General features: G+C 40.6%; 1 protein-coding gene across 1 annotated transcript in view; it reads right to left on the bottom strand.

The window, feature by feature from the left end:
- The window catches only part of DNAH5 (dynein axonemal heavy chain 5), a 270,204-nt gene that overhangs the window by 151,709 nt on the left and 92,667 nt on the right, over positions 1 to 25,828 (bottom strand). The window contains exons 33-38 of the mRNA XM_055554828.1: positions 24,376 to 24,588; positions 23,015 to 23,239; positions 21,452 to 21,624; positions 5,708 to 5,886; positions 5,125 to 5,312; positions 4,597 to 4,791 (exon numbers count right to left, since the gene is read on the bottom strand). Coding sequence (XP_055410803.1) covers positions 4,597 to 4,791; positions 5,125 to 5,312; positions 5,708 to 5,886; positions 21,452 to 21,624; positions 23,015 to 23,239; positions 24,376 to 24,588 — 1,173 coding nt within the window. The remainder of the gene's footprint in view (positions 1 to 4,596; positions 4,792 to 5,124; positions 5,313 to 5,707; positions 5,887 to 21,451; positions 21,625 to 23,014; positions 23,240 to 24,375; positions 24,589 to 25,828) is intronic.

Below are 25,828 nucleotides of genomic sequence, written 5' to 3'. Positions count from 1 at the left end.
CGAAAGGGAGTAACAATAAGGACAAATTGGAAAGCCAAGACCCCAGCTTTGTTGACCTCTTGACATGTATTTATAAAAGTTCAATCACCCAAAATTTTAGCACATATAAAGCAAATAATTAAAAACCAATTCTCCAACCACCATAGGAAACAGTATCTCTGGCAATTCTTCGAAACTTTTTTAAATAGAACCACCATAGGATCCAGCAACCCCACTTGAGGGACTATATCCCAAAGAGTTGAAAGCAGAATCTCAAAAAGATATTTGTACACCCATGTTCATAACAACACTATTCACCCAAGAGGTGGGAGCAACCCAAAGGCCCATCGACAGATGAATGGACAAACAAAATGTAGCAAATACAGAAACTGGAATGATATTCAATCATAAAAAGGAAGCAAGTAGTATCACAAGCTATACCATGAATGAAACTTGAGGACATTACGCTAAGTTAAATAAGCCAGTCACAAAAAGACAAATACCATGTAGTTCCATTTGTATAAGATATCTAAAGTAGTCAAATACATAGAAACAGAAAGTTCAGTGGTGGTTACCAGGGAACAGGGGGAAGGAGAGAGTGGAGTCTTTTAATGGGTATAGAGTTGCCATTTTGCAAGAGAAAAAAGCTATGGAGATCTGTTCCACAACACTATTGAACTGTACACTCAAAAATAGTTAGGATGATAAGCTAATGTTACATTTTTTATTGTTGTTCAGTTGCTAATTCGTATCTGACTCTCTGCAACCCCATGGACTGGAACACACCAGGCTCCTCTGTCCTCCACTATCTCCTGGAGTTTGCTCAAATTCATGCCCATTAGGCCAGTGATGCTATCTAACCACCTTATCCTCTGTTGCCCCCTTCGCCTTTTGCCTTCAATGGCTATATTTTTAATCATAATTTGTAAAAACCTACAGAAAAAAACTATCTGCTAATTGGAAGCTGGATGCATCACTTAATACCAATCATTTGATGGATAGGGCACATAAAAATATTCAGATTGAGTTCCTACCTTCAAGGAGTTTAAGTTCTAATCCTCAATAAAATAAAAACATAAGCAAGCTTCCATAAAAGTAACAATGACTTGAAATTGTTGGTGGGTGGAATTAATTAAGGAAAGTTTTCCATAATTAGACTCAGTTAAATCTGCGGGCATGAAGCGAGATTTACAGGCTGTTGATCAAGGGATTGGCATGGGGCCAATTGTTTTGTACACATGGACTCGTATCATTTCCCAATGACCTTGTGAATAAGGGCAATATGAATGAAGGAAACAGATGTGAAATTAGAGAAGAGGGCAGGAGTTAGTGATGTGGGAGTTTTTCTACACACAGGACAGAGTAAAGGGGGCCCCAGGTGGCACAAGAGTAAAGAATCCACTTTCCAATGCAGGAGACTCAGGTTAGAGCCCTGGGTTGGAAAGATCCACTGGAGTAGAAAATGGCAACCAACTCCAGTATTCTTGCCTGAGAAGTCCCATGGACAAAGGAGTCTGGTGGGCTACAGTCCATGGTGTCGCAGAGTTGGACATGATTGAATGGCTGAGCACAAGCAAAAGAAACTAAGGGTGTTTTGAGTGAGAATTGAATTTAGCTGAATCTGTGAGTGTAAGAAATAATTTAGATTCAAAGAAGTTTGAATTAGAGGTTCCTCAAAACCATGAGGACACACAACACTTTATGATAAATGTATAGGTGGGATAAAGAGCAAACAACAATATGCATATTTCTTTGGCTCTTAAATCAATTCAGATAGTATTCACTTCATCTCTAGGCTATAAATATTAATTTCTTCAAATATGCTTAATAAAACTATACATGAAAAATCATTTTTGCAATGATAACATTTTCTACTTCATACCAGGAGCTACTTTCTCAACAACCCCAGTCTACAATTTTCTTGTTTTTTTAATTTTTATTTTATAGTGGAGTACAGTTGAGTTACAATATTGTGTTAGTTTCAGGTATCCAGCAAAGTAATTCAGTTTTACATATATACATGTATCTATTCTTTTTCAGATTCTTTTCCCATATAGGTTATTACAGAATACTGAGTAGGGTTCCCTGTGCTATACAGCAGGTCCTTATTTGTTATCTATTTTTCTATATAGTAGTATGTATATATGTTAATTCCAAACTCTTAAGGTATCCTTCCCCCATTGTTCCCCTTTAATTACCATAAATTTGTTTTCTATGTCTGTTAAGTCTGTTTCTGCCTTATAAATATGTTCATTTGTATAATTTTTTAGATTCCACATATAAGTGATATCATATGGTATTTGTCTTTCTCTCTTTGACCTAACTTGGTACAGTCATCTCTACATCCATCCATGTTGCTATGAATGACATTATTTCATTCTTTTTTATGACTCAACATCTTCATTGACTAGGCTAAAGCCTTTGCCTATGTAGATCACCACAAACCGTGGAAAATTCTTAAAGAGATGGGAATACCAGACTACCTTACCTGCCTCCTATGAAACCTGTATGCAGGTCAAGAAGCAACAGTTAGAATCGGACATGGAAAAACAGACTGGTTCCAAATTGGGGAAAAAGTATGTCAAGGCTATATATTGTCACTCTGCTTATTTAACTTCTATGCAGAGTACCTCATGCAAAATGCCAGGCTGGATGAAGCACAAGCTGGAATCAAGATTTCCAGGAGAAATATCAATAACCTCAGATATGCAGATGACACCACCCTTATGGCAGAAAGCAAGAGGAACTAAAGCCTCTTGATGAAGATGAAAGTGGAGAGTGAAAAAGCTGGCTTAAAACTCAACATTCAAAAAACAAAGATCATGGCATCCTGTCCCATCAATTCATGGCAAATAGATGGAGAAACAATGGAAACAGTGACAGACTTTATTTTGGGGGGGCTCCAAACTCACTGGGGACAGTGACTGCACCATGAAATTAAAAGATGTTTGCTCCTTGAAAGAAAAGCAATGACAAAACTAGACAGCACATTAAAAAGCAGAGATTTTACTTTGCCGACAAAGGTCCATATAGTCAAAGCTATGGTTTTTCCAGTAGTCATGTACAGATGTCAGAGCTGGACAATAAAAAAGGCTGAGTGTCGAAGAATTGATATTTTCTTTTTTTTTTTTAATTTTTCGGCATTCAGCCTTCTTTATTTTTTTAATTTAATTTTATTTTATTTTTAAACTTTACATAATTGTATTAGTTTTGCCAAATATCAAAATGAATCCATCACAGGTATACATGTGTTCCCCATCCTGAACCCTCCTCCCTCCTCCCTCCCCATTCCATCCCTCTGGGTCGTCCCAGTGCACCAGCCCCAAGCATCCAGTATCGTGCATCGAACCTGGACTGGCAACTCGTTTCATACATGATATTTTACATGTTTCAATGCCATTCTCCCAAATCTTCCCACCCTCTCCCTCTCTCACAGAGTCCATAAGACTGTTCTATATATCAGTGTCTCTTTTGCTGTCTCGTACACAGGGTTATTGTTACCATCTTTCTAAATTCCATATATATGTGTTAGTATACTGTATTGGTGTTTTTCTTTCTGGCTTACTTCACTCTATATAATAGGCTCCAGTTTCATCCACCTCATTAGAACTGATTCAAATGTATTCTTTTTAATGGCTGAGTAATACGTGTACCCCAATGTTCATCGCAGCACTGTTTATAATAGCCAGGACATGGAAGCAACCTAGATGTCCATCAACAGATGAATGGATAAGGAAGCTGTGGTACATATACACAATGGAGTATTACTCAGCCATTAAAAAGAATTGATACTTTCAAACTGCGGTCCTTGAGAAGACTCTTGAGAGTCCCTTGGCAGCAAGGTGATCAAACCAGTCAATCCTGAAGGAAATCAGTCCTGAATATTCATTGGAAGGACTGATGATGAAACTCCAATACTTTGGTCACCTGATGCAAACAGCCAACTCATTGGAAAAGACCCTGATGCTGGGAAAAATTGAAGGCAGGAGGAGAAGGGGACAACAGAGGATGAGATGGTTGGATGGCATCACCGACTCAATGGACATGAGTTTGAGCAAACTCCAGGAGATGGGAAAGGACAGGGAAGCCTGGTATGCTGCAGTCCCTGGGGTTGCAAAGAGTGGGACACAACTGGGCAACTGAACAACAACAAATATTGCATTTTATATATATATATATATACACACTACATATTTTTCCATTCCTCTGTGAATGCACATTTAGTTTGCTTCCATGCCTTGACTACTGTAAATAGTGCTACAATGAACATTGGGGTACACGTATCTTTTCAAATTATGGATATATGCCCAGGAGTGGGATTGCTGGATCACATAGAAATTCTAGTTTTAGTTTTCTGAGGAATCTCCATACTGTTTTCCACACTGGCTGCACCAACTTACATTCCCACAAACAACGTAAGAAGCTTCCTTTTTCTCCACACCCTCTCCAGAACAGAATAAAAATTTTCATCACTCAGTCATGCCCAACTCTTAGTGACCCCATGGACTGGAGCCTACCAGGCTCCTCCGTCCATGGGATTTTCCAGGCAAGAGTACTGGAGTGGGGTGCCATTGCCTTCTCCAGCCTAAATACATAGGGACCTTCAGAACCTCACACCTGCTTAGAAAGCTGCTCCTCACACAGCTTGTAGAGTGTGAAAAACTTCCTGGCCAAAACAATGTTGTCAATAAAGCCACAACTGGCCAGCTTCACCCTGATGATAATCTGCCGGTCAGGGACCATCATGGCCACAGAGCGGAAGTTAATCTTCAAGTTTTCGGGGAGTTCCTGCCGCCCAGCGTAGCCAGGATTCTGTACAGAAAATAAAACCGAAGGATGAATGATACAATCATGGGGTAACAAGTGCAATATATCAGCATAATATTAAAAGATTCATTATGCACATACAGCAAATCTGGAATGACAGCTGGAAAATTCATTTACATATCTCACTCTCCTTTTAACTGGAGAGACTAAGTCATGAGTTATTAATATGAGTTCTGTTTATCACCAAAGCCTTTCAAATAGGAGTGAAAATTACACTCCCAATCCCCATTCATGGAAAATAAATGACAGGACAAGGGAGAGACATGAAAACTGTGATCAGAAGGCTGAAGCTCAGTAGCTCTTCTTATGGTTCCTTACCATGGTTAGAAAAAGCCCAAATTCAGGGTTCATAGTTACATTATCTCCATCAGTAAAAATAAAAGATTTTTTACGCTCCTTTTTACATGTCAGAATAATGGAAATCTGCTGGGCTGCAACGGAGAGAACTGGTAGATCGATACGGTTAAATTCATCAAAACAACCCCAGGATCCAGACTGTGCCAGTCCTTAGAAGGGAAATTAAATAGAAAAATCCAATTAGTACATCCAATGAGAAAGTCAAGAAAAAGAGCCTTATGCAACTGCCAAGACAAGCCAGAATCAAATTTGTTCAAACATAAAGTTGAACAAATAGATCATATATTAAATGCCCCCAAAATAATTCGCAATGTAACACTTTTTCGCAATGCAAACACCCAACCTGCAGGGATAAAGGAACAGCACAAAGGCAAGTAATATTGACATTTGACCCACACAATACTGGAAAGATTCAGGTTTTTCCAAAAGTTTTACAAAGTTGGAAAATGACACTAAAATGCAGCCAGTTGTTGAAAAATAAATCTTAACAAGATAGTCCACCTTAGCTTACATTTTTCAGCGAATAAAAAAATATAACCCTCACCTTTAAAAATCCGTCCAAGTCCTCGGAAATCCATCTGATCTGAACAATTGAAAACCACGACGTATTTCCCAAGACACCGTCCCATATCTTTCGTCGTTTCTGTTTTTCCTGTTCCTGCAGGACCAGCGGGGGCACCCCCCATGCTCATGCCCAGAGCTTGAGCCAATGTGATGTAACACCTGGAAGGATACAGGAACCACTAGAACCACACCACTGGCAACTGAAAGAGGCCTCTGAGGCATCACAGTGACATGATATTCACACAGCATTTAAAAAGGAAGATCCTGCCCATTGTTGCTACTTAACCTTTCCAGAAGCTCACCCTAAAGTACACTTATCCTTAGGTATATTAACATGTGTTGAGGAAAAGGCAGTAGTCTAAGATCAAACACATTTGAAAACTCTTAAAGATTTTCAACAAGATTCCTTATGATAATGTATATTGACAATTTCCAGTTATGAAAAAGCATACATAGGATTTCCAAAACTTATTTGGCAACTTTTTCACAACTACCTACCAACATCTAAACAAAAGTATTCTAGGAAACAGGGCCTGGCTTCCCAGGTGGTTCAGAGGTAAAGAATCCACCTGCCAAAGAATCCACCTGTCAATGCAGGAGATAGGAGTTCAATCCCTGGGTCAAGAAGAGGAGGAGGAAATGGCAACCCACTCCAGTACTCTCACCTGGAGAATTCCATGGACAGAGGAGCCTGGTGGGCTACAGTCCATGGGGTCACAAAGAGTCAGACATGACTAAATGCAAACACACACACACACACACCACACACACACACCACACACAAAGTAGATTAATCCCTTTTTTAATCTAAGAATTTATAATTTGACCAACACGAGAACCAATGATCACAGGAGATTTAAATCACACATTGCTAAATAATCTCACTGTAAATTTATTTCTGGGAGCATCTACTAAACCTGCAAATATCTTATGCTGTATCGTAAAGTACAATATTAACAAATAAAAGATTCTGGTGAGAGAATCAAGAATGCCTGTGAAGGAAAACAAAATAACTGATAACTTGCCAATGAATCCTTCAATTTCCCAGCATCTTCCACTGCTGCAAAAGAAGGTAATCTATAATACAATGCATTTTAGGGCTTTCTGATGGCCAAACTCAAAAGCTTTCATCTGGACTTGGAAAAATATTTCAAAGAAAATAAAGTGATTGTCCAGCAATAAAGCATAGGAATGAGCAGCGAGCACACCCACTGGAAGCCTCTAGGGTCTCAAATTTATCAGATCTGGGTTCATAAAAAGACAAGTAAATGACTCAGTCCTGATGCAATAAATGAGCCTGGATTCACAGAAGGTAATGTGGGTGTAAAACCAGAAGGGTGCCTGATCTCACTTTGATTCTGCCTTTCGACCCAAGGTCTTATCTTTCCTCTTGAACTTTTGTTATCCCTTCAGAGCAGTCTCTGTAATAACAGCTAACATGGTGTTATAATAGCTCTGACTGTTAGGGGAAGCACACTGACTGAAACCGCCCACCCTGGCCAGGCACCATAGCAAACATTTTTGTGAGTAATTTTATGACAGGAGCTCCTGGGAACTAATAAGCCCCCACCAACTGGAAGAGTTAGAGAAAGGTCAAAAGGAGATGCCATGTGTCTGACCACCTCCCAGAATCCTCCTTGTTGGAATCCATTTTGACTGAACAATGTGGGTACCACCAGAAAGAACCCTGAGTCAGAATGATTGGCCAAAGACAACCCGAAAGCTAATCCCATCACCACAAAACTCAAGACTGTGAGCCACAAGGCAAAGCAGTTCTCCTAGGTTCCCTTACCCTACTGCTCTCCATCGGGCATCCCATCCCAATAAAGTCTCTTGCTTTGTCAGCATGTGTGTCTCCTCAGATAATTCATTTCCAAGTGCTAGATAAGAGCCCACTTTCAAGCCATAGAAGGGGTTTTCCTTCCTTCAACACAACTACACCATGTCATTTAAACCCCACTGAAGTTGAACGGTTCTATGAAGACCTACAAGACCTTTTAGAACTAACACCCCAAAAAGATGTCCTTTTCATTATAGGGGACTGGAATGAAAAATAGGAAGTCAAGAAACACCTGGAATAACAGGCAAATCTGGCCTTGGAATATGGAATTAAGCAGGGCAAAAGCTAATAGAATTTTGCCAAGAGAATGCACTGGTCATAGCAAACACCTTCTCCCAACAACACAAGAGAAGACTCTATACATGGACATCACCAGATGGTCAACACCAAAATCAGATTGATCATATTCTTTGCAGCCAAAGATGGAGAAGCTCTATACAGTCAGCAAAAACAAGACCGGGAGCTGACTGTGACTCAGATCATGAACTCCTTATTGCCAAATTCAGACTTAAACTGAAGAAAGTAGGGAAAACCACTAGACCATTCAGGTATGACCTAAATCAAATTCCTTATGATTATACACTGGAAGTGAGAAATAGATTTAAGGGACTAGATCTGATAGAGTGCCTGATGAACTATGGATGGAGGTTCGTGACATTGTACAGGAGACAGGGATCAAGACCATCCCCATGGAACAGAAATGCAAAAAGGCAAAATGGCTGTCTGGGGAGGCCTTACAAATAGCTGTGAAAAGAAGAGAAGCAAAAAGCAAAGGAGAAAAGGAAATACATAAGCATCTGAATGGAGAGTTCCAAAGAATAGCAAGGAGAGATACCTGTGGCGGATTCATTTTGATATTTGGCAAAACTAATACAATTATGTAAAGTTTAAAAATAAAATAAAATTAAAAAAAAAAAGAAAGCCTTCCTCAGTGATCAATGAAAAGGAATAGAGGAAAACAACAGAATGGGAAAGACTAGAGATCACTTCAAGAAAATTAGAGATACCAAGGGAACATTTCATGCAAAGATGGGCTCGATAAAGGACAGAAATGGTATGGACCTAACAGAAGCAGAAGATATTAAGAAGAGGTGGCAAGAATGCACAGAAGAACTATACAAAAAAGATCTTCACGACCCAGATAATCACGATGGTGTGATCACTGACCTAGAGCCAGACATCCTGGAATGTGAAGTCAAGTGGGCCTTAGAAAACAAAACTACGAACAAAGCTAGTGGAGGTGATGGAATTCCAGTGGAGCTATTTCAAATCCTGAAAGAGGATGCTGTGAAAGTGCTGCACTCAATATGCCAGCAAATTTGGAAAACTCAGCAGTGGCCACAGGACTGGAAAATGTCAGTTTTCATTCCAATCCCAAGGAAAGGCAATGCCAAAGAATGCTCAAACTACCACACAATTGCACTCATCTCACACGCTAGTAAAGTAATGCTCAAAATTCTCCAAGCCAGGCTTCAGCAATACGTGAACTGTGAACTTCCAGATGTTCAAGCTGGTTTTAGAAAAGGCAGAGGAACCAGAGATCAAATTGCCAACATCCGCTGGATCATGGAAAAAGCAAGAGATTTCCAGAAAGACATCTATTTCTGTTTTATTGACTATGCCAAAGCCTTTGTGTGGATCAAAATAAATTGTGGAAAATTCTTCAAGAGATGGGAATACCAGACCATCTGACCTGCCTCTTGAGAAACCTATATGCAGGTCAGGAAGCAACAGTTCGAACTGGACATGGAACAACAGACTGGTTCCAAATAGGAAAAGGAGTACGTCAAGGCTGTATATTGTCACCCTGCTTATTTAACTTCTATGTAGAGTACATCATGAGAAATGCTGGGCTGGAGGAAGCACAAGCTAGAATCAAGATTGCCGGGAGAAATTTCAATCACTTCAGATATGCAGATGACACCACCCTTATGGCAGAAACTGAAGAGGAACTAAAGAGTCTCTTGATGAAAGTGAAAGAGGAGAGTAAAAATGTTGGCTTAAAGCTCAACATTCAGAAAACGAAGATCATGGCATCTGGTCTCATCACTTCATGGGAAATAGATGTGGAAACAGTTTCAGACTTTATTTTTTTGGGCTCCAAAATCACTGCAGATGGTGACTCCAGCCATGAAATTAAAGGACGCTTGCTCCTTGGAAGGAAAGTTATGACCAACCTAGATAGCATATTCAAAAGCAAAGACATTACTTTGCCAACAAAGGTCCGTCTAGTCAAGGCTATGGTTTTTCCAGTAGTCATGTATGGATGTGAGAGTTGGACTGTGAAGAAGGCTGAATGCCAAAGAATTGATGCTTTTGAACTGTGGTGTGGAGAGGACTCTTGAGAGTCCCTTGGACTGCAAGGAGATCCAACCAGTCCATTCTGAAGGAGATCAGTCCTGGGTGTTCTTTGGAAGGACTGATGCTGAAGCTGAAACTCCAGCACTTTGGCCACCTCACATGAAGAGTTGACTCATTGGCAAAGACTCTGATGCTGGGAGGGATTGGGGGCAGCAGGATAAGGGGACGACAGAGGATGAGATGGCTGGATGTTATCACCAACTCGATGGACATGGGTTTGAGTGAACTCCGGGAGATGGTGATGGACAGGGAGGCCTGGCGTGCTGCAATTCATGGGGTCACAAAGAATCAGACACAACTGAGCAACTGAACTGAACTGAACTGAAACCCTGTGGGGAAGTCAATTATTTTCCTCATTTTATAGATAAGGAGAAAGGCTTAAATGGAATAGTTTTTCTCAGGGTCACAGCAGTAGGGGAGCTGAGATTTGAGTCAGGTTTGTGGCCAATAGCCCTCTCGCTATTGTGGGACAGATCCACACTCTCAGGGTCAGGAATAAATCTCCAGGAACTCTGGCCACCAAGATGCTCTGTCTTGCAAATATCCCTCTTTATTATGGGATCATTTGGGTTTATATTTAAACTGAAGAAGTGGCAAGCTGTTAGGCTGTCAGAGGGAAATCACATTATTTACATAAAAAATGGGCATCCACGCTAGGTGATTTCTTCAAAAGGGGGGACTTTAGTCCAAGTGATACCAAGCAGGACCCTGTGGGGTACTGGGCACAAAAGCCTTTCTGTGTTCCCCATGTCTTGAATACAGGAAACAGGCTTCATTCAGCCTCCAAGACCTTCTCTGAGTTCTAAGGGGGCAGATTCAAGCAGTTGTTAAACAGGGAAGGGATGGAACATGGGGACAAAGGAGGAAGAGTCAAGAGTAACAGGAGTGCAACCTTGGGGCAGAGTCCTGGTTCCCTGTCAAGGGATACATGTACTGATATCTTTGAGCTGCTTTGCAGATGTTGAAACCCCCACCAGATAGAAGAAGATAAAACAGTATGGTGCCCACAAGCACACAGACTGCAGCCCAGTTGGAACCAGAAGGTTCATGATGCTGACATCCACTTATCTTTCCAGGAACCAATGAGAAGAAGATCCACAAACTGATGAGGATCTCTTTGAAACTTGAATATAAAACTTCTTGCTAGCCCCTCCAGGTTCAGGCACAGTTTTGAGGACATTCGCCTGCTGTGGCCCCCTTTGCTTGGCAAAGCAATAAAGCTATTCTTTTCTACTTCACCCAAAATTCCACCTCTGAGAATGAATTAGGTGTTGGGGTATGGAGGCTGGACTTGGCTTCAGGACCACTATGCTGGCACCCAAACCCTCTAGGACTTGCCTTTCAGAGGCGAGTGTGGATCAGCCAGAGCATCTTCAAGTACCTCTTGACATGACTCTCCCCAGAGCATCCTACATGTATGTCTACCTCAGCCCTCCCTCTCTGCTTTCCTATCTCTGGCTGCTTTCAAAAATGTCACCACTCATGAAGGGTTCTGGACTTTTATATGATCTAGTAGCTTTTAGCGGCCAGGTACCACTAGCAGTAAAAAGAATCTGCCTGCTAATGCAGGAGACACGAGAGATGCAGCTTTGGCCCCTGGGTCAGGAAGATCCCCTGGAGTAGGAAATGGCAACCCACTCCAGTATTCTTGCCTGGAGAATCCCACGGACAGAGGAGCCTGGTGAGCTACAGTCCATGGGGTGGCAAAAAGTCGGATACAACTAAGCACACGCACGCACACACACACAGCAACTCTACTACAGTTTCCTGCCTCCCTACTAGAGGACCATAAGCTCTCTGCTGTCAGGAACTAGGTCTAGTTCACACTTTTACCCCCAGCCACTTGCCTAAACTGACACCTCATATTCTATGAACATTTGTGAATAAATGGCTTGAACTGGTCCAGCCATACACTTATCTGCTTCCTTTTGTCCCAGTAGCTACGGGAATTAGAGGTGCAGAATGTGACCATGGCACCAAATGAACAGTGATCAACTCCATGACCCAGGGCTCATTAGCACGCAATTATCGTATTAGGTATTCATAGCTCTCTAGACACATTTCACCACACATAAACCAGAAGTGCTTCCAGCTCCTATTATTAAACAGTATTGATTCTAAAATGCTGAAAAACGCCAACACAACAGGCATCCATGAAGCAGGAAGTCAATTTTCTTTGTTGAGAACTTGGTTTAATTATAGACTATTTAATTATAGGACATGCTTAAAGAGATATGAAAGTAAAGGTTGGCAAATAATTTGTTATCAATGATTAACTAAATATCAAAAACACAACCCAATCAAAAAATGGACAGAATACCTAAACAGATGTTTTTCCAAAGAATACATACAGGCACATGAAAAGATACTCAATGTTGTTAATTATTAATGAAATGCAAACCAAAACTGCAACAGGTATCACGTCACACAGATCAGAACAGCCACCATGAATGATGGCCATTACAGTAATGAATGCTGGAGAAGGTGTGGAGAAAAGGGAACCTTCCCACACTGTTGGCGGGAATGTAAATTGGTGCGGTCACTATGGAAAACAGTCTGGAGGTTCCTTAAAAAACTAAAAACAGAGTTACCATATGGTCCAGCTATCCCACTCTAGAGCATATATCCTGAAAAGATGAAAACTCTAATTCAAAAAGATACACGCACCCCAATGTTCACAGCAGTGCTATTTGCAATAGCCAAGACATGGAAACAAGCCAAGTGCTCATCAACAAATGACTGGCTTAAGAAGGTGTAGGGTGTATACATATATATGTATATATACTGGAATATTATCCATTTATTAAAAAAAACAAATTGTTGTATTGGTTTTGCCATACTTCAACATGAATCCGCCATGGGTTTATATGTGTTCCCAAACCAATACAATATTATAAAGTAATTAGCCTCCAATTAAAATAAATAAATTTAAATTAAAAAAAAAAAACTAATGAACTAGTACCATATGCAGCAATGTGGATGGACCTAGAGAATATTATACTTACTGCAGTAAGTCAGAGAAAGGCAAATACTATATTATATCACTTTTGTGGAATCTAAAAATAATACAATTGAATCTGTATGCAAAACAGAAATAGACTCACAGACATAGAAAACAAATTTATGGTAACCAAAGGGGAGAGAGAGGAAGGGACAAATTATGGGATTAGCTGACACATGCTACTGTACATAAAATAGACAAGCCAAAAGTATTTACTGTATAGCCAGGGAATTATATTCAATATTTTGTAATAACCTATAATGGAATATAATCTGAAAAAAATAACTGAATGAATTTGCTTTACACTTAAAACTAATACAATATTATAAATCGATTGTACTCAAATTGTAAAAATTCTAAACAAAAAAGAAAAGCAATAGTCATGTTAACATTATTAATGATGATTTAGATTTACTCAGTGGCAGGCCCAGTGCTGGGTCCCAACCTACAGTACCTCCAGTCCACACAATGATTGCAAAAGAAGAGAATCAGAAAGGTTAGCTGTCCTGGCCAACACTACCCAGTACAGTGGCCAAGACCCAGATAAAACTCCGGGAAGCTATGAGAATATGTCAGAGAAAGACACACATCATGAGGACTGTCTGTCTTTTTTATTAAGAAGACAAAATGCCTCTATTCATCTTCAATCTCTGCTGCCCTCCGTCTTAAGCGACAGTGGTACTAAGACTCCCTCCAGTCTTCTCGACTTGTGTTCAGAAGCAAAAAAAAGGACTGGTCATGGAAAATAGCATGCGCTATTAGAAAAAGGCAGTATATGTTTTTAGCATATTTATTGACTATTTTATCATCTGAAATATTTGCAACTCCATCCACATGACATCAGGCTTCCCAGACACAACTGCTATCAACATTGTTGAATTTTCACAGGGCAGTCAGTGAAAAGCTGAGAAGACATCAAGGCCTCTGGCCTTTGTCTTATTTAAGTATTAATCTTAGTGAGTAATTCTTTGTAAAAAGGCAGCCACTCTTGCAATGGACTTGCAAAGAGTGACTCACTTCTACCATACTCAACTCAGAGTAAAAACAAACAAGTGAACATTTATCATGAAATACATTGAAACAAACTTCCGAATCGCCTCCACTTATTAACTTATAAATACCCACTTTGCTTTTAGCAAGGAATAGCAAAGAATAGCAAGGAGAGAGAAGAAAGCCTTCCTCAGAGATCAATGCAAAGAAATAGAGGAAAACAACAGAATGGGAAAGACTAGAGATCTCTTCAAGAAAATTTGCACATTTCATGCAAAGATGGGCTCGATAAAGGACAGAAATTCTATGGACCTAACAGAAGCAGAAGATATTAAGAAGAGGTGGCAAGAATGCACAGAAGAACTATACAAAAAAGATCTTCACGACCCAGATAATCATGATGGTGTGATCACTGACCTAGAGCCAGACATCCTGGAATGTGAAGTCAAGTGGGCCTTAGAAAACAAAACTACGAACAAAGCTAGTGGAGGTGATGGAATTCCAGTGGAGCTATTTCAAATCCTGAAAGATGTATGCTGTGAAAGTGCTGCACTCAATATGCCAGCAAATTTGGAAAACTCAGCAGTGGCCACAGGACTGGAAAGGGTCAGTTTTCATTCCAATCCCAAAGAAAGGCAATGCCAAAGGATGCTCAGACTGCTGCACAATTGCACTCATCTCACATGCTAGTAAAGTAATGCTCAAAATTCTCCAAGCCAGGTTTCAGAAATATGTGAACCGTGAACTTCCAGATGTTCAAGCTGGTTTTAGAAAAGGCAGAGGAACCAGAGATCAAATTGCCAACATCTGCTGGATCATGGAAAAAGCAAGAGAGTTCCAGAAAAACATCTTTTTCTGCTTTATTGACTATGCCAAAGCCTTTGACTGTGTGGATCAAAATAAATTGTGGAAAATTCTTCAAGAGATGGGAATACCAGACCACCTGACCTGCCTCTTGAGAAACCTATATGCAGGTCAGGAAGCAACAGTTCGAACTGGACATGGAACAACAGACTGGTTCCAAATAGGAAAAGGAGTACGTCAAGGCTGTATATTGTCACCCTGCTTATTTAACTTCTATGCAGAGCACATCATGAGAAATGCTGGGCTGGAAGAAGCACAAGCTGGAATCAAGATTTCCAGGAGAAATATCAATAACCTCAGATATGCAGATGACACCACCCTTATGGCAGAAAGCAAGAGGACCTAAAGCCTCTTGATGAAGATGAAAGTGGAGAGTGAAAAAGCTGGCTTAAAACTCAACATTCAAAAAACTAAGATCATGGCATCTGGTCCCATCACTTCATGGGAAATAGATGGGGAAAGAGTGGAAATGGTGTCAGATTTTATTTTTGGGGGCTCCAAAATCACTGCAGATGGTGACTGCAGCCATGAAATTAAAAGATGATTACTCCTTGGAAGAAAAGTTATGATCAACCTAGATAGCATATTCAAAAGCAGAGACATTACTTTGCCAACAAAGGTCCGTCTAGTCAAGGCCATGGTTTTTCCTATGGTCATGTATGGATGTGAGAGTTGGACTGTAAAGAAAGCTGAGTGCCAAAGAATTGATGCTTTTGAACTGTGGTGTTGGAGAAGACTCTTGAGAGTCCCTTGGACTGCAAGGAGATCCAACCAGTCCATTCTGAAGGAGATCAGCCCTGGGATTTCTTTGGAAGGAATGATGCTAAAGCTGAAACTTCAGTACTTCGGCCACCTCATGCGAAGAGTTGACTCATTGGAAAAGTCTCTGATGCTGGGAGGGATTGGAGGCAGGAGGAGAAGGGGCGACAGAGGATGAGATGGCTGGATGGCATCACTGACTCGATGGACGTGAGTCTGGTTGAACTCTGGGAGTTGGTGATGGACAGGGAGGCCTGGCATGCTGCAATTCATGGGGTTGCAAAGAGTCAGACACGACTGAGCAACTGAACTGAACTTGCTTTTAAAGCTCTCAAGTTTTTTGATACAGAAAGATGTACAAGATAATGAATACAGTGAAAAAAATCAAGTCACAAAAAAGTTTGTATAATCAAATACTTTTATGTGAAAGTTAGATTTTTGACATATAAGCATTTACAATTTCTTAGAAAATAAACTATTAATCATTGAAAAATTTATCTTTCTGTACAATTTAAGTTTTTTACCACAAAGATGCAACTTTGAAAATAAACATTTTTCAATTTATTTGGGAAATTTTATTCAGAACCTGTTACGCAACAGAAGACACTTGAGAGTCCCTTAGACAGCAATGAGATCAAACCACTCAATCTTAAGGGAAATCAACCCTGAATACTCATTGGAAGGACTGATGCTGAAGCTGAAGCTGCAATATTTTGGCCACCTGATGTGAACAGCTGACTCACTGGAAAAGATCCTGATGCTGGGAAAGATTGAAGGCAGGAGGAGAAGGGGAGACAGAGGATGAGGTGGTTGGACGGTATCGCAGATTCAGTAGACGTGAACTTGGGCAAACTCTGGGATATGGTGAGGGACAGACAGGCCTGGCATGCTGCAGTCCGTGGGGTCACAAGGAGTCAGACAAAACTGAGCGACTGAACAGCAGCAACAAATGGAACAGAACTGTTCTAGGAGCAGTGAATAAATCACAAAAAGTCTATACCTTATAGAACTGATATCCTAAAGGAAGGAAATAAACTATTTAAAAATAGAAAACAGAAAAAATAAAGCTGGGTTAGGGAGTGTGGGGTGAGGATTGCTGATTAAAATATGTCAGGACCAAAGAGCCATGTGCAGAGACATCTGATCAGAGACCTGGAGGAGAGGGAGTGAGCTATGCCAGTGTCATAGGGGAAAGGGTTCCAGGTGAAGGCAACAGCAAGTGCAAAGGTCCTGAGGCAGCCGTGTGCTGGGACTGCTCAAGAAACAGCCAGGGAACAAGTAGCTGGAGCTGAATGAGGAAGGAGAGACAGTAGGTAGCAGGGACCGATCATGGCAGGCCATAGAAGTCAATGCAAGGACACTTGCTTTTACCTTGGGTGAGACCGAAAGACAAAGAAGATCAAGGCAAAGGGATGACAGAATTGAGAACAGACTGTCGGGAACAATGGCAGAAGTGGAAGACCAGATAAAAGACTACTGCAATCATCCAGCCTAGAGATGATGGTGGCTGAGACTGTGATAAGAGCACAGGGGAGAAAAGTGGTCACATCCTAGGTGAATTCTGAAAGTGTCGGTGACCAAACTTCATGACAGATTGGATAATAAAATGAGAGAAAATAAAGGCATCAAGGATGCTCCAAGGATTTTGGCTTGAGCAACTGAAGGATGGAATCACCATTTGCAAAGATGGAGAAGATGGCAGGAGGGCAGCTTTGTGAGGGGACGAGCAAACATAAGTGTGAATCCCCAGTATGCATCTGAGTAAACATGTCATGTAGGCAAGTGGCTGTATGTGTCAAGTTCAAGGGAAGAAGCCCCGGCAGGGCTCAAGACTGGGGAGTCCACATCTAGATGATACTTAAAACCATGTGAGATCATCTCAGGAGTGAGTATAGATGGAAAAGAGAAGAGCCCTGGTGTGCTCTATGCTTAGAAGTCAGGAGACTGAAGAGGAACCATAGGAGAGTATATGGACAGGCAGAACAGAAGGAACCAGGGGTGTCATGACCTGGAAGCCACGTGAAGAAAGGGCATCAAAAAGGAGAGAGTGGGACTTCCCTGGAGATCCAGTGGTCGAGAATCTGCCTGCCAATGCAGGCGACATAGGTTTGATCCTTGCTCTGGGAAGATCCCACATGCCACAGGGCCACTAAAGCCTGAGCACCACAACTACTGAAACTCACATGCCTAGAGCCTGTGCTCTGCAACAAGAGAGGCCACTGCAATGAGAAGCCCATGTACCACAACTAGGGAGTAGCCCCCACGCCTCACAACTAGAGAAAAGCCCGCGCAGCAATGAAGACCCAGCACAGCCAAACACACATAAAGAAATTAAATAATTAATTAATTGAAAAGAGAGAGAGAGTGACCACCTATGTAAACGCTGCTGACTGGTCAAGGAAGGGCAGAACTAAAAATGACCGCTGGATTTAGCAACACGAAGATCTGGGTGATGGCACTACCAGGGGAAGAAAGTGTGATGTGCAGAATAATGGCACCCCTCCAAAAAATATCCATGTCCTAATCCCTGAAAACATGTTCCCTTACACAGCTAAAGGGACTTTGAGGATGCAATTAATGTGAAAGGCCTTGATATGGGGAGGTGATCCTGGATTAGAAGTGGACCCTATCTAATCTCATGAGTTCTTGAAAAGTGGAAGAGGGAAGCAGAAGAGTGGGTGAGAGACATGAGATGGGAAAAGGAGATCAGACAGGTCTCAACCCATGGTTGTGGCTGATAAGAGGGAGGAAGGGGCCAGAAGACAAGGTAAACAGCAGCCCCCAAATGCTGGGAACAGCCCTCAGCTGACAGTCAGCAGGGAAGTGGCGGCAAGTTCCTGCAACTGCAAGAGAAAGAATTCTGCCAATCAATTGAAAGAACAAAGGGCGGGGTCTCCCCAGAGACCCTGGAAAGAGCACACTTCTGCTGACACCTAAGGTTAGTCCAACAAGATGTGCATCAGACTTCTGACATATGGAAACCCAAAGTAATTGATTTGTGTGGTTTAAGCTTCTAAATGCTTGGTCATTTGTTATGACAGCAATAGAAGCTAATACACAGAGCCTGAATGGAGTGAATTCAAGGTCAAATAGGTGGACAAAAACTGCATTTTTGAAACAGAGACATAGAGATGTAGAGAGCAAACGTATGGACACTAAGGTGGAAAGGGGGGGTGGGGTGAATTGGGAGATCGGAATTGACATATATACACTACTGATAAAATGTAAAAAGTAGAAAGCTAATGAGAATCTACTGTAGAGTACAGAGAACTCTATTAAATGCTCTATAGTGACCTAAACGGGAAGGAAAATCAAAAAAAGAGGAGATACATGCAGCTGATTTGGGGCCTCCCAGGTGGCTCAGTGGGTAAAGAATCTACCTGCAGTGCAGGAGCTGTAGAGACATGGGTTTGATTCCTGGGCCAAGAAGATCCCCTGGAGGAGGGCATGACAACCCACTCCAGTATCCTTGCATGGGAAATCCCATGGACAGAGGAACCTGGCAGGGCTGCAAAAAGTCAGACACAACTGAAGCGACTTATCTGATGAAGCAGGCATAGCTGATTTACTTTATGGTACAACAGAAATTAACACAACATTATAAAGTAACTATACTATACTCCAATAAAATTTAAGTCTTAAAAACTGCTTTTGAGGAGTTTTGATGTGAGCACAGAAATGGGAAGGAAACCAGAGCTTCGCAGTAGGATTTCCTGCCTGGAAGCAATTACAGCATCCTGTACATTGATGAGAACGATCCAGTAGAAAGCGAAAATTAATGATGCTCCCAAAGACAAAATAGCTGCGTCAGCAGAGGCGCTGGCAGCAGAAAATCCATCCCATAAACCGAGAGAGGGAGTGGATGGCACAAGGCCAGGTCCCTTGGTTGAAGGACGTGACGAGGAACGAATGCAGTTCCTTTTATCTTCTCAGCGAAACAGAAACAAGGACTTGGGTAGAGAAAAGAAGAGAGGAAAAGGTTTGAGGTTGGAAAGGACAGACGGTTTGAAATAACTTTTACAGGTGTTTCAAGGAAGTCTCCGCCTTTTGTCACTATTCACCTCTCTACTTCAAAGAGGAAAACTCCAAACGAACGTCTGACAGTATCCAGGGGAAACCACCTTTGATGAGACATAAGAAGGAATACAGAGCATGAAGACAAGACAACGTGGGGGAAAGGACACAGTGAAACCTCCTGCTACTCCTCCATCCTCCGGTAAAAGTGAGCATTTCATTTGGTATCATGACTGAGCAGAAGGTGCAATCTCACAAACAGGGTTATTACATCAAACTTTTAAATTTTGTTTGATTATATATATATATATATATATATATATATATATACACACATACATACATACACATACATGCGTGCCAAGGTGCTTCAGTCATGTTCAGCTCTTTGCAACACTATGGAATGTATCCCCCAGGCTCCTCTGTCCATGGGATTCTCCAGGCAAGAATACTGTAGTGGGTTGGTATGTCCTCCTCCAGGGGATCTTCCTGGCCCAGGGATCAAATCCATGTCTCCTATGTCTCTTGCATTCGCAGGTAGGTTTTTTACCACTAGCACCACCTGGGATGCCCATATATATATATATATACACACACAAACAAATACACATGGCATGACAAATGGGATCTTAGTTTCCCAATTAGGGATTGGACCACAACCCCCTGCATTGGAAGCTTGGAATCTTAATCTTAACCACTAGACCACCAGGGATAATATTTTCAATCTAACAGCCCAGAGGTTCATTCTGTGAAAATGACTGCTATTCAGGTCAGCTTCTTCTTAACAAATGTTGATTTTAACACTCACCCATTTGGTTCAAAATAAGTATCAAAGCATCCCTGAACAGCACATATACAACGGATGGATGCCACCAAGTTCAAATCAGACTATTAGCCATGGAGGAAAGACCTCTGGAGATAAACCGGTTCATCTTATAGATGAAGAAACTGGGTCCAGAGAAGCTACATGTTGGCTCTGGCTAACACAATGGTTAATAACAGGCAGGGGGCAGGACAGGTCAACGTCCACCCCATCGCTTCTCACCAGTGCATGCATTCACACTCAGTCATGTCCGACTCTTTGCAACCCTATGGACTGAACCCACCAGGTTCCTCTGTCCATGGAATACTCCAGGCAAGAATATTGGAGTGGGCTGCCATTTCCTACTCCAGGGCATCTTCCTCTAAACTGGGAATGGAACCTGCATCTCTTATGTTTACTGCCCTGGCAGGCAGATTCTTTATTACTAAGCCACCAGAGAACCAGCATTCACATTTAATTTCTTTCCTGCTTAAAAAAAAAAAAACCTTTATTGCCTCTGTAATGATAAAAGTGCCACAGTCCCTTGATGCAGCCCTCAAAACCCATGGTGATTTATTTGCACTTGATACATAGCAAAGAATTCACTTTTTTTTTTCCTTTGATGTCCACTGAGGTCATTTAGGGCTTCCCAGGTGGCACAGTGGTAGAGAAACCACCTGTCAATTCAGAAGACACAAGAGACATGAGTTTGATTTGGGAAGATCCCCTGGAGGAGGAAGTGGTAACCCACTCCAGTATCCTTGCCTGGAAAATCCCATGGACAGAGGAGCCTGGTGGGCTAGAGTCCATGGGGTCACAGAGAGTTGGACACGGCTGAGCAACTGAGAAGCAGCAGCAGAGGCCATTTAAACTTAGCTTCTGTAAGATGGAAGGCAAAGGAACCAAAGTCTGTTTCAGTCACAAGCCTCCTAAACCCCCTGTGAAGATACATGGGTAAAGCTCAAAACACCGAATTTCAAAGAGTTTCGTATAAAAGAGGCCATCAGTCAAAATCCGCTGTGCACCTGGAGAGAATGAAAATGTGGGAGGTAGGGGAGAGAGAGGCTGAGGAATCATAGAATCCTTCCATCACCTGTCTGTGAGTGGTGTTATGACAAGCCTGTCAGTGCAGCCTAGAAATTCATTCTGGTAAATGAATGGCACGTCTGTGATGTGAACCATCATCTTGTCAGAATCTTCGTTAAAATAAAACCTGCACTGTTTCAGCCACTCAAAGTCCGAAGGGCTCTTGATATGCATGTGACACTGAAATGCAGAAGGTGTATGTTAAAACCGAGAGGAGAACCATTCATTAACTATACACATCAGCATCCAGGTAGATCGAATGTGGAGTAATGGAACTCAGAGACAACCCAACTGGTTGGGAGATGCCAATTACCATTCAACCCATTCATTTATTGATCAGCAAAAACAACAGCAACAAAAGAGATACTTTCAAAGATATGAGAAAAGGAAAATTCAAGAGAAACACTTAATTGTGCCCCTCAATTTAAATAACATGCTCTATTTTAATAGTAAGAATGAAGTAAGAAACTTCATTCTTCAATGCCCAATTCCACAGTCCTAACCATGAAATACAATCTAAGAAAACCATTTTTGGCTTACCAAGATAGAACTAAACAATCCCATCAGGGAAAAAAAAAAATCATCTCTTCTGGTAATAACTAAGTACATTGTTGGGGGTTTTATAATCCCTTAATTATCCTTGCTAGGATTTGAAGCAGGCCAAAATTTCTAACATCTAAATGGCAGGTTAAGCGATGCTTCTGCATGAATTTTTTTAACCAAAATTTTAAGCCACTTTAATCATTTTTTTTACAAATAAGAAATCTAAAATTACCTTGAGCCCTTTATTTCTCAGAAAGGCAAACAGTATGCTTAACTATTAGGAGAGGAGATTAGCACATAACAGCCTGAATGTGCCACCTTTATTTCCATTACACCAGAACCAACCTTTCATAATCTTTTTTACATAATGGGGTGAGACACGATCCAGAAAATTATTATGAAAATAAGAGCTTCACGCCTCTTATCTAATGTCATATTTTACAGTAGAGGGCAAATTTCATTTCACATTTCCTATTCTCAACAGCTACCAAACTCTCTTTCTCATCCCTGCTCTTTCTTTAAAGGCAAAAGTCTGCATGACAACTGAATGTCACGAACTATATGAGGAAAGACCATTTGCAATCAATGAATGTAGCAAAACTTGTTAAATATGTGATTTATGTTCATAAAAACCCTCAAAACTACTAAGCAGTTCTACTATTAATATCACTTATTATTTCTGCATCAAGAGATTAGTCATCTTCAATTTAATAACCAAAAGAAGCATAAGACAAGTGAGAGCTCTCGATGATGCTACATGACATTTCAGCATTAAAAACGATCACGTAAAGAATTTCAAAATAAAGTCTAATTGCCTCCATAACACCTTAGCTGAGATCATCAGAAAATGGCCAAAATTCCGGCTAAAGACTGAAAAGAAAATATGATAATTTCTCTTCATAAAGATGCTCTTTGCCTGAATTTTATCTTTTCTTTGAATTCATTCACACTATTCCTGGTGGGTAAACACAGAGAGTGTCTAGTATTTGTTCTTCTGTATATGCCACAGCGTTTATAAAGCATTTACCAGGTCATCAAAGATATCTCGTTGGTGCACATGAATAGTAATCAGAGTCTCATATTTAACTCGTTCCACGGAACTCAGGTCCTTGGTTGTCATGTCTATCAACGTGTTCAGTAGCTCCAGGAAAGACTGATTGGTTTTCTGCATGATTTTTTTATCAAACTTGGCATTTCTAAGGGCCTCTTCTGAATCCCGTGTCCATATCATTTGAATTCCTAATAATCCAACCTTACGGAAACAAAAAAGGCTTTATGAGTGTATGGCATATGAATATATTTAAATAGAAATTACAACAGTTGTGATTATTATGCAAATGCCAAGCCATCCTGTATTATATCAGCTTGACGGGTTGCATCAAAATCTATGGAAACCCTATGCATATTGTTTACCTGACAATTAAACATATACAGCCTTGTGACATGGCTACAATTTTTTTCATCTCCCTTTAAGTCATACCTCTCCCTCAATAGATTTTAAGTTACTGACATGGAAAGAATATATCTTCAACTTACTTTCATCAAACCAACAAAGGGTTTATACACTGTAATCACAAAATCTTTATCGATCACATCACTAAGGAAATATCATTTTCTGTATTTTATTGTTAAAATGTATTTGTCATTTTTCTAGTAAAACACAGGACATTTTATGATTTATGTACTAAAGAAATTCAGTAGGAAAAAAATATTTTAAATTAAAGAAATTATATTCACTCCCACTCCTTTGCTGCCCAGCACGTAGGACCGTTGGTATCATCTTTCTAGACTTCATGCATATATGCATTAATATATAATATTTGTCTCTCTCTTTCTGACTTACTTCAGGAGAGGGTGGGTTGCTTTGAGAGAATAGTATTGAAACATATACAATACCACATGTAACATAGATAGCTAGTGGGAGTTTGATGTGTGATTCAGGGCACCCAAAGCCAGTGTTCTGTGGAAGGATGGGGTGGGGAAAAAGGAAGGATGCCAGTTCAGGAGGAGGGAACACATATGTGCCTATGGCCGATTCATGCTGATGTATGGCAAAAATCATCACAATATTGTGATGATTTAATATTAATTACCCTCCAATTAAAATTTTAAAAAAGAAAAATAAATACTTCTTACATACTAAAAAAAGAAAATATACCAATATTTCTATAGCATAAATATATATGTAAAAACATAGATATATAACAGCAACAATCTGTAGTTGAAATCTTTAAACTTATCTATATTTAACAGATTCTTATGAAAATCTCAATATTATTCTGGAGTTAAATTATAGTCAGTTGTGTCATTTATAATAGACAACAAATAAGATCTAAAATGACTCTTCTGTTAAAAAAAAAAAATACTTTCCAATTTCAATACACTGACCTGAGCAGGGAAGGAAGAAAGAAATTCAATCAGTTGGAAACCTGTTTCTTGAATATTTGCTGCTGCCTGGCGAATCACAAGATGTAATGAGGCCTGAGATTCCTCCAGGAGAGAATTAAGCCAAACTTCCACATTGCCCTCTGCCATCACAGGTTTATGCAATTCAACTGTCTCACCCTCTCGAGAGGAAATTGACAGAATGCGATCATAGATCTGTGTTAGAAGCCCAAGAAAAGCTATATTTATATAAAGAATGAATTTCTCCATTGCCCTCTTGTCAATGTTATCCTTCCTGTAGAAATTTAAGCTATATATTATAAAATAAAAGGCAAAGGATGATACCAATTCAATTTCAAAACAATTTTTTCAAAAGATAGCCATGAAATCAAAAAGGGAATACTAAATCAATTTCAAATACTCTATGCTTAAGAAGGAAAATTTTGTTTTGTAAAAGAAATATTCAATACAAATGTGATCATCAAAAAGCCTCTAAAGTTTCCCCAGATAAAACGGGACTCTCTGAGAGTCAGCCATCCATACCACCAGCTTTGATAAGGATTGACCTTATGAAATTAAAAGATGCTTACTCCTTGGAAGGAAAGTTATGACCAACCTAGATAGCATATTCAAAAGCAGAGACATTACTTTGCCAACAAAGGTTTGTCTAGTCAAGGCTATAGTTTTTCCTGTGGTCATGTATAGATGTGAGAGTTGGACTGTGAAGAAGGCTGAGCACCGAAGAATTGATGCTTTTGAACTGTCGTGTTGGAGAAGACTCTTGAGAGTCCCTTGGACTGCAAGGAGATCCAACCAGTCCATTCTGAAGGAGATCAGCCCTGGGATTTCTTTGGAAGGAATGATGCTAAAGCTGAAACTCCAGTACTTTGGCCACCTCATGCGAAGAGTTGACTCATTGGAAAATACTCTGATGCTGGGAGGGATTGGGGGCAAGAGGAGAAGGGGACGACAGAGGATGAGATGGCTGGATAGCATCACTGACTCGATGGACGTGAGTCTGAGTGAACTCTGGGAGTTGGTGATGGACAGGGAGGCCTGACGTGCTGCGATTCATGGGGTCGCAAAGAGTTGGACACGACTGAGCAACTGATCTGATCTGATCTGACCTTAGCAATCACCTGGTCAAAATGATCAATGCAAACATCTCACATGGTGATTCCAATTCTACACTAAACATTATGCTCTTTACAGAGGCTGTTGGTTGCACATAATATATTCTAATGCAAACCCAGCTCCTAGTCTGGTGATATCACTTTCATTTCCATGCAGTACGGCATAATGAGAATGTCTGCAGCATTTGGAGTTCAAAACACAGTTCAGGTGGTGCTGCGCTACCCACTGCGTGCAGCGTTGGAAGACAGATCTCTGAGACTAAACTTCCTGTTTCCAATTAGTCCTTAAAAATCCTGACTGTCTTACTTTCCTACTCACCTTA

This window comes from Bubalus kerabau, chromosome 18 (assembly GCF_029407905.1).
Source record: "Bubalus kerabau isolate K-KA32 ecotype Philippines breed swamp buffalo chromosome 18, PCC_UOA_SB_1v2, whole genome shotgun sequence".
NCBI classification, from domain to species: domain Eukaryota; kingdom Metazoa; phylum Chordata; class Mammalia; order Artiodactyla; family Bovidae; genus Bubalus; species Bubalus kerabau.
This window is presented reverse-complemented; position numbering and strand designations above follow the sequence as displayed.